We start from the raw sequence: 13,413 nt of genomic DNA on the forward strand, positions 1-13,413 counted from the left end.
CTTCATGTTTTGGCAATCAGTGGCTCTCTTATAGACTTCATCCCTTATTCTCTGTGTGATTTGAGCAATTTAGTGATTTACTCATTACTGGTGAGTAAATAAACAGATGGCGCTGAGCTAAATTGCGCTTCCCTCTGGTTCACCTTGTCCAACTCGCAGTCACTCAACCAAATCTTTTTTTTTTTTTTTTTTAAATCAGCCAGATGGGAGAGTCTGCATTGTTCTACACTTGGTTAAGAAGTGTTATTGACTTTTACTGAAATTGTTTGTTGTTGCTTTATTACTTGAAGTGGAATATATAGACAAATGATAGAAAAGGAACAAAGGAATGTGATCGTTTTGTATTTTGGCTCTATATGTTTTAGAGGACATACAGAGATGGCAAATTTGAGAAAGGCGTTCCTAACTGGTTCAGAACCACATACAACATTTTCCACACTAAAAACTCAGGCAACATCTAACTTTAAAAATCTAATTTCTTTTTTTATACATCAGAGGAAATTGATGCTTTTTTCTTTCAGAAAACTCAGGTCTGCCTCTTAATACCTTTGTGAACTAGAAATGATTAGCCATCGAGTTGATTGCAACTCATTACTTTTGAATGATTTCTAAAAAAAAAAATGCCAATACTACTATAAGTGAAAAAGGGTAAAAGTAAGGCAATATACCAATTTTTATATAGAAAATATTTTTGCAACGTATTTTTGATCCATGGGAAAATAAAACTTTGTGACATCAGAGATGTCTGTACAATAATAGGCTGGGACGTCTTCAAATAAATCATAATTTCTCATTGAATATGCACCAAGTAGGCTTTTTGGCAGTGCCAATTTCAGTTCAGTTTCAAATTCAGTTTCATTACAGCTGCATACGTTCAAACAATGTAATCCCTCATAAGAAACGTGTAGCGTTGGTAAAAAGCACATTTTCAATTTTCTTAAAGGTCTTGTCAAGACTGCAAATATTGAGGGCTTTTGATTTGGACTGTAATGCCTAAGAGAAAATGTGCTGCAGCTTCTTTGAAAGAAGTAACAGTTTTGAACCCAACTTAAAAAATGTATGTATGAAAGCACAACGTAGGGTCCCAAAATATTCATATTTGGCCTTAATTTAGATTTAAAGTTGTCATTTAACCAGTGATCTTGTTTCTAATAGGACACACATCTCTCAAAATATAATAAAACCTTGTGAGAGGCCTAGTAATTTTGAGAAAAGAATGATCTCATTTTCATAAAATAAAAAATAAACAGTACATTAAAGTAGATGTTGTTGTTTGACATATTTTTAGATTATAGTTGTTTTTCTTTATTGTTCTTTTTGACATGTTTCATTGTTTCCCATAGGGACATGGACTTAGGAGGCAGGGGGAGGATTTTTAGGGGAGCGCAGATTGATCACCGTGATTTCTTTAATTTTGGTTGATTGATGATCACTCGTGAAACCAATCTTTTCTACCACCACAAGTTTCTGGGAGAGGACTACCAATAGTTGGCCTGCTGTTGCCAACTTTGCAACTTTTCTGCTGTGCTTTGTACAGAAACAATCCGTTGTAGGGCAAAATCCGTCAGGTATTTTAAATATCGGTGATCAGCCAGAAAACTGAAATCGATGCACTCTTATTTTCTTTTAATAACAGCCATAATAAGTTACTCCTGCTGCTGCTTGCAGGAGAGCAAGCTGCTGCCATTGAAAAGAAATTCAGCACGTTTAAAGAAACGCTTTGCAACTGTTATTCTGTGCGCTCTCCGTCTGCTGCTGTGAGCCAGAGTGTCGTTGACGGAGTAGAAGTGCGTGTTTTGGGGGTTTTTGCTTATGAAATGATCTATCTTGATGAATCAATTAACTATCAACTAATTTAGTAATAGATTAATCTTCAACTGGAGCATGTAGACTCTGAAAAAACCATTTGCTGAAAGAACACAATCAGAGCAGTAATTAAGACAAAACTGCACAAAGCATTGCATTTAAGATTGAAAAAAACCCTTCTTTGTAAATATTTTACTCAGATTTCCTTTAGTTTTCACATTTTGATGTTGGATATTTTTGTATTTTAGGCAATGCATGTAAGCTTTTCCATCTAAAAAAAGATGTGTAACTGTTTATTTGAATGCATTTCTAGTATTGTATAAAAATATATTTAGTTGGTTAAATTAAAAATCTGCCAGTTTGTTTTATCCGATTATTCATCTCAATAATTAACTAAAAATAATCACTAGTTGCAGCTCTGCGATGCACACACATTTGTATGAACCTACAACATCCAACCACTGAGGAAAGTCTTTTGTTGATCACATATTTTTTTTCAATGATAGCTGTATTTGTGCAAAGATGAACACTGTTTTATATGCAATAAAATGCTCTTATTTTACCTTCCTCTGTGTGCTTTAGTTCCACCTCCACCAAAGGCAATATAACCTGTCTTCTGCTAATATTACTCAGAGTTATTGGTTGTTTATCTTGGATTTATCTCTGAAGACCGATCATGATGGGGGGTGAAATGTGTTGCATGAACGCATGTACACTTTCTTAACCCCTTTCACTCTTGGGAACTACACGGATTGTCATTTGCAATAGAGACACTTTTTGTACAGTCCAAATTTGGAACCTGTTGAACCGGTTTCAGTGTTTTCTGTAAATATTTACTGTAAAAATAATGAAAAAGATACCTTTGCAAATTGTTTGCGTTCTATGTAATTTAAATTGGCACAGTCTCCCCTCATCTTTCCAACAGTTTGTTCAAACAGTCTCTGAGATTTAATGCAGTATAATATTTATTTAAATGATCTGTTTCTGCAAAACGTGGCAGAAGCAGCAATTGAAAAACAATATCCTGCTTAAGACCTCACATAAATGAGGGGTCATCAATTTGCTGTTTACTGTTTTATTTTAATTCATTTTTAAAATTTCAATCCGATCTTAAGAAATTTTATGTGGGGCAAGATTTTTCTCTCCAAACCCCCACCCTCCCAAAACTGCTGATTAAAAATCAAACATGTTTGAAGATGCCAGTGTTGCTGCTTTCTGTTGGGCTATTAAGGTGGAGTTGATTTATGCAACTAGAACCTGAAAGTTGCCCTGTATTTTTCAGCCAAGTGTCTTTCTGGGTCAGGAAATTGTACCGATATGTGAAACTGCTCATCAGTCCAACGCTCATAAGAATGGTCGTAAGTGGCTTAATGGACGTATGTTGTTGAAGGCAGTGTGTCAAAAGGAGCAGGAGCTTCTTAAAGCTACAGAGGCCCAATTTTCAGACGTTAAATTGCGAAGTTGAATTTCTTTTATGTTTGACATGCAACTGAACAACTAAAGGTAACGGAGTTATTTTATTGTACTATAAAGTGGCACTATGTGCCCGGATAATACATGATGACACTCGCCAACTAAAACAATGATATGCATTTCTCTATGCGTTTGTCACCACGAAAAAAACAAAAAACAAACAAAAAAAAAAACCTCACTGCGGACATTACTTTTTGCTTCAGCTACAATGAAACAAAAATGTGCTACATTTGCTATTTTTTGAGCACTACAGTCTGAGCACAAGACCAACCCTCTCTCCCCTCCTTCCAAAACGCAAACGTCACAATTAATCAGTTGTTTTCATCTGCCCAGTTTTACTTATCGGGTCAGTAAATATATTTCAGAATAACGACCAACCTGATCTGATATTTTATTGCCGATAAATTCTGCCTCCCCATCCCCCATTCATCAGTTTCATCTAGAGAAGGACCGATCAAAACAATTTCCAAACTGGTTTTTGATAAGCTCTGTCTTGCCAATAGTATTGACTAATTCTGATTTTCCTTTGAGAATGATGACAAAGCAGCACACAATCCAGTCAGTGACTTGGACCATTACTACTATTAGTATTTTTTAATTATTTATTTATTTTATTTTTTTTACCAATGGAAAGGATACTGTACGACTTTAAAAGGTTTTCTAAAGTCCAGAGTGCGGTATGTATGCTGACGGTTTTTATTGTGAAGGTTTGAATGAAATTGTCTCTCGCTTCACTTTCTGTCTCTACTTCATGAAATAGACGATTGTCTTTTCAGACTGGAGCGTAGGCAGACCCCCGCCAACCGTAGGCCAACTGAAACCCACAGATACAATGCTGGTGGTTCAAGCTCGAAACCAATAAGCAAGACTATTCTGAAGGTGGCATACAGCCGGCTAAAAGTGAACTTACTTAGCTTTATATGCGAGACATCTTGTGGCTGCTCGAGGCTGACTCATGTTTCTTCTTTCTGCATCAAGTGAGGGACAACAGCACGTTTTAAAAGCCTCCATGCACTTACAAAGTGCTAGGTCGTAATGTATTTATAAATCATCCCCACTGTTCCTTTACTGTCTTGTCTTTGTGTCTGTTGTGATGGATCTGCGTTTGATGGACATGGAAAAGCGATACATCGTTGATGAAGTTATTTTATTTTTTATTTCATTTTAAAAGCAGTGATACTACAATGATACAAAAATGAAAACCAGTAACCATTTCATCCCTAAAATACGCTAGATAATGAAGTTAAGGAAAAGGAGGAAAACAATACTGATACATTTGAGCAAGACTGTGTCCCTGTAGATAACAGCCTCCTCGCTTTGGTACATTTTTAACACATTCTAATCCTTCGTAGTCTATAAACAGCATTCTAGCTTTAAAGAAAGTTTCTGATTATTCATTGAGGGGTTTTTGTTTTTTTGTTTTTTGGTGCTTCTCCTCTCTGCTGTTTTAGTGGCCATTGTGTTTTGTGACAATCTGTTGCAGTTTGTCTGGAAAAAACTTTAAAGCGGTCAACATTTAATGATTTTTGGGTTTAATGCGATCAATTTCTTTCTTTAGAAAGACGTGCAACATCCATAAGAAAATGTGATTTTTCTTTTATATTTTTTTATAAGAAGCTGCTTTGTGATGCCTCGTCAGAATCTTGTCCTGAAAATGTGATAACACTGCTCCAAGGAAATGTTCATCTGGTTTGATCCACTTGCTATTTTACACAGTGATCAATTATTCTCCAGAAGAAATGAATGAACTACAAATACTCTTATCAATGTGAGAATTTCAAAATAATAAAGGATTTGTTTGTAGCTTCATGGCTCTTAGTTATCAAGAAAAACAACATCTCACTGTCTATGTATTGATATTGTAAATGTAAGAATAAGCAAAAAGAAAAAAAAAATCATCTTTTTAACATAAACTCCCCCTCACTGTTTACCTTTTCATCACTGACTGTGGCATTTTATAGTGGATGAATGATATAAACATATTTTAAGTCTCTTAGCTGGTTGTCATCCATCCAGCCTTCTTTGTTGTCTGCTGTCTAATGACTGCAAGGATAGCTTTGTTGTACACGTCCAGGCTTTTGTTGCCAGTTAGCAGCATGTTTTCATAATCAAATGATCATATTTAATCCAATGCGGCGTGAGAGCAACAGCGGTTTAATTTTCTGACAGAAGAATCAGAAGAAGAATCAATGCATCGTCATAAAAAAAAATGAAGAAAGTGCTTTTCTGTCACGATGTATCTTAATAGCACAGTTACAGAAGATGTAATTATTCTTTTACAGTAATGCAGAATAGTAATCAAGGACCACAGCGGGGACGAGGAGCAACGCAGACAGACTATGCATCACGCTTAATGGTGCGAGCGCTATGTGTGCGTTATTCCTATCCTGAGTGAAACGGCGCAGAGATGTCGGTTTAATCCAGGAATGCAGACCCCAGGAGGTGTGTGAGGGATGAGATGATTTTATAGAGGAGAATAGAATGAGAGGAAGCCAGATCGTAGAGAAGTGGGAGGCAGTGTCCTAGATTGAAAATAGCCCAGAAGTGTTCAGAGGTCCTTGTTACGGGGCAGGTCTGACTGCGTGAGAAGGAAGAAGGGATTTATCAGGGAATTTTATCACACGGGGACGTGACGCAGTGGATTTAGTCTTGGACGTGTTTGTGCATAACCGTAATGTAGACGATCAGAAGCACACAGAGTCTGAGCTGCAAGTCTGTCTTGTGGCGTTTGCCAATTCAGCTGATGTTTACCTAAAGGTTTGCAGATGCACAGGTCATTTAACCAGAGACCCAATTTTCTCCTTTATTGACTCGGATAAAGGGAAATGCAAGTCAAATTTTGAAAAAAAAAATTAACATTTCAGTAATTGAAGGCTAAAAATAACGACCATTTCCAAGCAATAAATGTGTGAGTCGATATCAAGTATTTTATCCTTTTGTCTTGATGATTATCAGATTAAGTCAGATAAAGTCTAGGCGGGAGATACATTTTGATTCATAAATGGCAGTGATTTAGTGAATCCTTCATTTCTGTTTAATTTAAAATTGCAACTTGTGTTCTAGTCTTTGAAATAAAATCGTTGGTTGGAAATTAGTGTTAGGTCACACCTAAAAAAACAAAAAACGATAAAAGTTTCTATCGACTGGGAAAACCATTAGTACAAAATAAATCTTGTTTTCTGTTAGTTTGACCTGTTTTAAATGAACACGCCTGAAGACAAAAGAAGCTTCACCTAATTGACCAAAACCTGCATTATTGTTGAACCAGAACTGCATTGATGCACTGGTCAGCATCATCACAGACTATAAAAGGTATATTAAAGAAAAGAATAGCAGAACAAAGGATATTTGCTGTTGACACATCGGATTATGCTCTCCAAGCATGTCTTTAGATTATTTCATCTCCCGTTCTCTCCTCATGTAATTCAAGTAAAACGCTTCTTTCTTTTTTTTTTTCTGGAGGGCTGAAAATATAAAAAAGGCTTTCAGTTCTATTCTCTCTCCCCATGTGGGAGTGTGATAACGCCCACCGGTTTTGATTTGTTGCTTAAAGAGTAGATGCCTGGTGAGGTATTATGTGGGTGGATAGAGTCCATGTGGGGGTTGTGTTGCATTGTATTCGTTCTTCAGGACTGGTAGATTTCTTTGTGTTGTTTTTTGTTTGTTTGTTTCTTCCTTTTTTGCGATTGTTCCCGCCTCATATTTTTCACCTTCTCGCTGAGATGCTCCTTCTTTTTTTTTTATGTACTGAAACAGTCATTACTATATTTCTGTTGCTGAACTGTGGGTTTATTTAGTTTTATATCCACAGATTACGTTCAGACTCATCAGCTTTACAGATACGCATGGTATTGAGTTACACATACGTCTTAGTTGTGTTGTTCTACCGAGGGTCTTCAGGCTACAGGTTTGTGAGTTGAGCCCAAATGAAGTCCCTCTAATAGAGTTTGAGCTGAACAAAGTCCTGAAGAATAACCCTGGTAAAGTCTGGCGGCAGGAAGGTGTCCTTAATAATGCCAGTTGGCCCCCAGATGAATCCTTGACGTGTTGGTGTGTGTTCGTAAGGCGATGCATGTAAAAAGCTTTCCTGCTCTGCCTAAATGTCATTACTATACCAACCTGGGTTAATAATGGCTTCAAAATTAAAGCGGCTATTTATTTCTTGAACAATATGAGGTTGTTAGTCATCCTGATACGAATGCCTATTTTTATCCCTGTGATGTCAGTGCTGAACAGTTTTCTTTCTTAACTGTAAACTTTTATTGCCTGTATACAGGGGGAAAAAGGGGGGGGGGAGAAAAGGGGGAAAAAAAGCGATACCTGAATATAATGCAATACCAGAACTGCTGGTTAAATTACAGCTCGACACTGGAGAGAAGATTTGTCTTGTTGGAAGTACGTTTTTGCAACAGTTGAACAAAGATTTTTAAGTAAGTTGCCAAAGAGGCATTTTCTTCTAACAACTGTAGGATAAGAACAAGAGAAAAATGTGAACTTTCAATGCACAATTTCACAAATATAGAATAGATAAGAAATGGCCTTTCTTGGAAAACTTCAGGTATAGCAGCAGCAGCTTTATAAGTTCATACAGAAAACTTCCAAAAGTGTTAAAAAATATACAGAGAACAATAACAACAATAATAGTTACATCTACCGTACAAGACGTAACGTAAACATGCAATTCATTTTTAAAAGCATATCAATAGTAAATTTAAAAGCAAGTTATTTCCACATGTTGCACATCTGGCTCACCAATTTCCTAATGAGTGACTCTAGAGGGAAAGGATTGAGACGAACCTTGAAGTTTCATGGGTTTAGCAAACACCAAAGATGGGGACACACTGTATTACCATTATTTTTTATTTTATACCACATCTTACCCCAGTTCTAGTTGTGGTCAGTGGAAGAGTGAGTCGGCGCTAAACATCTGCTGGAGAGCGGTGGCGAAGCCTAAAGTTTGCAAGCGGTCCGCCTTCAGCGGCAGGCAAACAAGCGTTTGATTTGACTTTTCTAAATCTGAAAGCAGTTCTTTGAACTGGCCACTGACCAAACTGCAAATGTATTCTGATGTCGCAAACAACTTTAAGATGTAATTTGAAAAGATGTTTCTATTCAGCTGAGTAGTTTGTTTAGGAGATGGTAATAGGTTTGTTGGTACCCAACAGCCATTACAGGCTTATGATGCAAACAGAAAACTTAACCATTTCTCATTTGTTTTCCTGTGAGTAATCCACAAGCAACAAAACTCATTGGTTTACTCAGATTTTATAGCTCTTGGGTAGAAAGATTTTTTCTTTTTCTTAATTCTTGCCAAACAAACACCATTGTTGCTTGAGATAACACTGCAACGTTTGCGTGCAAAGCAAAACAAATTAGGATCAGAAGAAGAATCTAAAGAAATGTTAGGCTGCAAACTGGAACGACAGATCGTAGAAGGAAATCTGTATTTACACCACAAACCTCTTTCGCCCTCATGTAGGGGTGCACTGATTTATCACCGCCGATTCCCTTAATTTCGGGGGATCGGCCGATGCGTACACGTAAAGCCGATCTCATCTACCTCGGTCTAAAAAAATCAGCTGCTGTCCCATTTTACTCTCTGGTGAGACGAGAGGTTTGACTGACACCAGGCCCACCAGGTCGTGTTTGCAGTTAACGATAGTCACCTCACTGTTGCCGACTTGGTGACTTTTGATATTTAGTGACATTTCAGACAAACATAAATTGGTACCAGCCAAAATCAGAATCGGTAAGCCAGGCTTTTTAAAAGATTGATAATCTGTGATGTGCCTGAGAAGTGCAATCGGCGCACCGCTGACCTTCGATTTTGCTGGACAGTGATTTCTCGCCTTATACAAGACCAGTCTACAACTGTACTACGCTAAACCTGTGTAGACATGGGTGATATTTAAAAAAAAAAATAAAATAAAACATATATATATATATGTTGAAAAAGCCAATTCTTTGAGTCACATTTCCACAGAGAAAAAAAAAATCTAATACTGAACCGCAAATAGGTGGTCCACTGCATTTAATCAGGGGACGAAATTGTTTTATTTTTTTCAAGTTATCCTACGAGCCACAGAGTTGTATGTTAAATGGAAAGAAACGCTCTGTTTGCCTTTGTTTCTACAAATACACAATAATCCCTTCTGCCTTTTCGCTGTGAGTGATCTGTGTAAAATGGTCTTATCTGGCCGCAGCACAGAAGTTTTACTGGTTTAAAAAAAAAAAGAGAGAGAGAGAGAGAGCTTTTTATGAGACCCGTTCGTCACCCTCCCCCCCTCTTAAAAAAAGAAAACGCAGTGAGTTACGGTTGGACTCTCCCACTCAACACATGTGTTTCTGTTGTCCTCCGTTTCGCACATACTCCCTCATTAAAAGCATTGTGGAGCCCCTCTTGTTCTCACCCTTTCTCTTTTTTTTTCCCCCCCTTCACCTTTCTCTGCAGTCCAACTCGATGAACACACCCGAGTCTCACTGCTCTATTCATGCACAGCTGTAATTGGGTACGTATGTGTTGGGAAGAGAAGACCTCTGGGTCTGTGTAGCCACCTGTCCTTGTGTTAATGGCCTTTGTTGCCTCACTCAACATTTTTTATATTTTTGTCTGAGAAATAACATTATATTAATGTGACGATCGGATCAGATCGGGTCTCTTGGCTGTTGTGACATTGACTTTCTATCAGTTTTGTTGGAAGCTTTATCATTTACCGTTCCAGGAACAAAATAAGGACATCTTAAGCCTCGGCTTGTTAGTTGAAGACGATAGAGGGGGACCATTTTACCACTTTGTTCATAACTGTGATGACCAGATCTGTAGCTGTTGCTTGGCTCTGAGTGCCCCAAGTGAGGTACAAGTATGGGGATTTGAAGTTTCTGGATTATTGTAATACACTTATTTCTTCACTATTGAATGTAATCAGACAATTTTAATGTATTGTGCTAAAAATATGTCAATCGTGGCGTATGTGACATGTTTTTCACTTGTTTAAATGAGTGCGAGGCTGTGGCGCTGTGTAGCTCTCATGTGGTTGAGGAGAAACTCTAGTTCTTCACGATGTTGTCCTGGATTGGATTCCTGGTCACATGTCTTCCCCTTCTCTCTATCCTTTCAGATTACTGATCAGCAAAGGCTAAAAAATATGCAAGAGGCTGCTGTGTTTTTCTTTTTCTTTTTCTTTTTTTTATTCAGTCAAGTGACCTAGCAAAAATATTATATTTTGTTCTTTTCTGTGAAGTTGGTTACGATTTTTCTCACGATTCCATCAGGTAAAAGGTCAAAGAGCATTTCTAAACGGATTTGAATCAGTTTGCACAATGGTGTCAGTTTGAAATTGAGATGACAAAACACTAAAGACTTCAAGAGCTGCATCTCAGACTGTTCTGACGATGAAAAGTTTGCCTTATGATTGCTATTGCAAATTCATCCAAGTTATTAGTTTAACTATAATTAAGATGATAGTATGGGCTGTTGCAATTGGATTCATAGAGCTCAATTTGAAGTTATTTATACAATGGTATGTATGTTTTCATACTGATGCTAGAAAACATTGTTTTGGCTACCCTGGCAACAATAAATAAATACAGATAAAGTCCTATAGTCTATTAAATTACACAAACGAAGAGTTAAGCAGACAAGTCAGGCCACCCTGAAAAGCCCAAATATTCAGCTTAATGTTAGCCCTCAGTCAGCTAGTGGCAGGCAGAACAGAAGAGGTCTGGTGGTTTCCTTCTGGTTGTTTTGTCATGCTGTTGGACAAAACCTGGTTTGAGCATTTATGAAGTCCAAAGCTGCACTAAACGCCCAGTTCACTGTGGTGCCAGAAACATGCCATTTACTGCCTTCTGCTTTAAGTCGGAGCGACGCATCTGAAATGATCATAAACAATCCCAAAATGACCAATCTGTAATATGCATCATTTTAATTTGGTAGGTCAGTACTTGACAATAAAAATATGCAATTGACATTTGCCAAGGATTTGGTGTATTTTTCTCAGTCTGTATCACTGGCCAAAAATGTGAAACCGTACAAAAGTTACATTTATGCGTTACACTGCATATTTCGTGCGTTTGTCGTGAACATTTTAGTGTCCCCAAGTCGGGGCCAAAGCAGAGCTGTCCGGAACTACAGCTTTTAGTTTGACGTCGGAAGCATTTGCATGTAGAAAATGCAGATTAATGAAGGCGGGGAAAGTAAACGATGAGTTTAACAAAGAAGAGCCGCTCGGGGGGGAGGGAGGGAGATGAAAGGTGGGAGGCTGAGCAGAGCTAGAGGAAGGAATTAAATCACAAATGATGCAGTAGATTAATGAGGATTGTACTGCGAGATGTGTCGAAGCAGGTTAATCATCTCCCCTGAGACATCATTTCAGTGTTAGACACCAGTTTAAGAGGCGAAGTAGAGTTGGTGTGTTAACACTCTTGTTTTACAAGAGCACTGGCACACAAGTTTGCATTTTGGGGCTTGTATTCAGGGGTTTTCCACCAAAGATAACAACCTTTAAAAAAAAACAAAAAACAGCTCAATATACATTTTAGTGCTTTTCGTATACTAGTGTTTTGGGGATTGATGCTGGCGTTTCAGGACTTTTATGAGCCCCATATGAAATGAGACACTAATGTGATTCAACGGATTTGTTCTAATTAACCGACTTTAATGCACAAGCTGAGGAAATGGCTCAGAGGACAGACTTCAAAATACTTCTGTTGTTTTACGAAATTATTGAATAACTTGGCATCAAAGTGCGATGAAGACCTATTGTTGTGGTCTGAACCATCCAGACCACTGAGGTCTTTTGGTTCTGGCCTACTCTGCATTCCCAGAACCAGAACCAAATGCGGAGAAGCAGCACTCGGTTTTTATGCTCCAATAATCTGAAACAAACTTCCAGAAAACTGTAAAGATGCTGAAACGCTGAGTTTATTTAAATCGGAGCTACAAACGCACCTGTTCAGAGTTGTTTTTAACTAGTTATAAGTGGACCCACTGATCAACATGTCGGATGTGTATTTGCTTGATTTGACAAAACGTAATGTGTATTGCTTGTTTCTTAATTAGCAACTGCACCATGTTTTTATGGCATAAAGCACTTTGATGCGTCTCGTTGCTGAAACGGCCTTTACAAATAAACTTGACTTGAGAGTGGACCGGTTAATTTTCATTTGATTCAGTTTAAAAATGTGTTTTTATAAAGTGAGAAACCATTGACGGAACACTCCTGTTTTTCATAAGGAGCTGCTGGGGTTTGTGGTGTTAACCACAGGATACTCAGCACCCTCTCATACGCAGCAAATGACAGAGCTACTTTTTACAAGCACACTTCAAACGCCACGTCCCGTCTGTCCGGGGGAACACATCATCTCGAATAAAACACACATTTCACACACAAACATCCCCCTCTTTTTTTTTTTTTTTTTTTTTTTTAAGAATCCTTCAGTCCTCGCTCGGCGTCTTCCTTCAGCCTTGGTCTGCTGTGTTTTTAGTTGTTGTGCTTGCTGTCACCTGCCTGCTCACTGGGTTCGTTGTGCTTTTTCATGGGCTGGTTTCTGTGTTCGTACCGCCGCTTGTGTTTCTTGTTAAATACAGCACGTTTCATGTGTGTATACTCATACATAGTCATGGGTTGCTATCACTCTGATCCACATTTTATAGGTTTTTACGAGTAGCAACTGAGGGGACGGTTTTGGATCAGTCGTTATCAGCCGTTAAACTCTTCACTCAGAAAGGCACTCAGCTCTGCTGCTCTCACTAACCATTTACCGTTGCACTGGTGCTTGCTTTTTTTTTTTTTTTTTTTGTTTTTTTGCTATTTTAATTTTTTTTAATATAATTTCACTATTTTTTCCTGTGTTCATTGTAATCATGACCTCTCGCTGTTTTAATTTCAGATTTGCATATCCACTTCCACTCCTCCCTCATTTGCATACAGCAAGAATGGCGAGCGGGCATCCCACAGACAAATTCAGTTTCATGTATCAACCAGACACGCACAAGAGGTACGGGGCACGCATGAACACACACTCACATTCTCGCTAAAACACTTTCAGAATGCCCAAATTCATCATCGGCAGGTAAGTTGGACAGAACTGAGGCGGGGTTCTTTCTTTTTTTTTTTTTTTTTTAGTTTTTTT

The 13,413-nt window shown here is 37.9% G+C and overlaps 1 protein-coding gene across 2 annotated transcripts in view; it reads left to right on the plus strand.

Moving 5' to 3' along the window:
- Positions 1–13,413, plus strand: part of fam168a (family with sequence similarity 168 member A) — a 32,783-nt gene that overhangs the window by 2,737 nt on the left and 16,633 nt on the right. The window contains exon 2 of one of the 2 annotated variants that reach the window (XM_016676949.1): positions 13,171–13,278. In XM_016676949.1, the coding sequence (XP_016532435.1) occupies positions 13,217–13,278 (62 nt within the window). In that variant the 5' untranslated portion in view covers positions 13,171–13,216. Of the gene's footprint in view, positions 1–13,149; positions 13,279–13,413 lie in introns of those variants that run through there. The other variant, XM_007563023.2, reaches the window with a different exon arrangement.

The sequence above is a fragment of the Poecilia formosa genome, unplaced genomic scaffold, assembly GCF_000485575.1.
Source record: "Poecilia formosa unplaced genomic scaffold, Poecilia_formosa-5.1.2 Scaffold144, whole genome shotgun sequence".
Taxonomy (NCBI): domain Eukaryota; kingdom Metazoa; phylum Chordata; class Actinopteri; order Cyprinodontiformes; family Poeciliidae; genus Poecilia; species Poecilia formosa.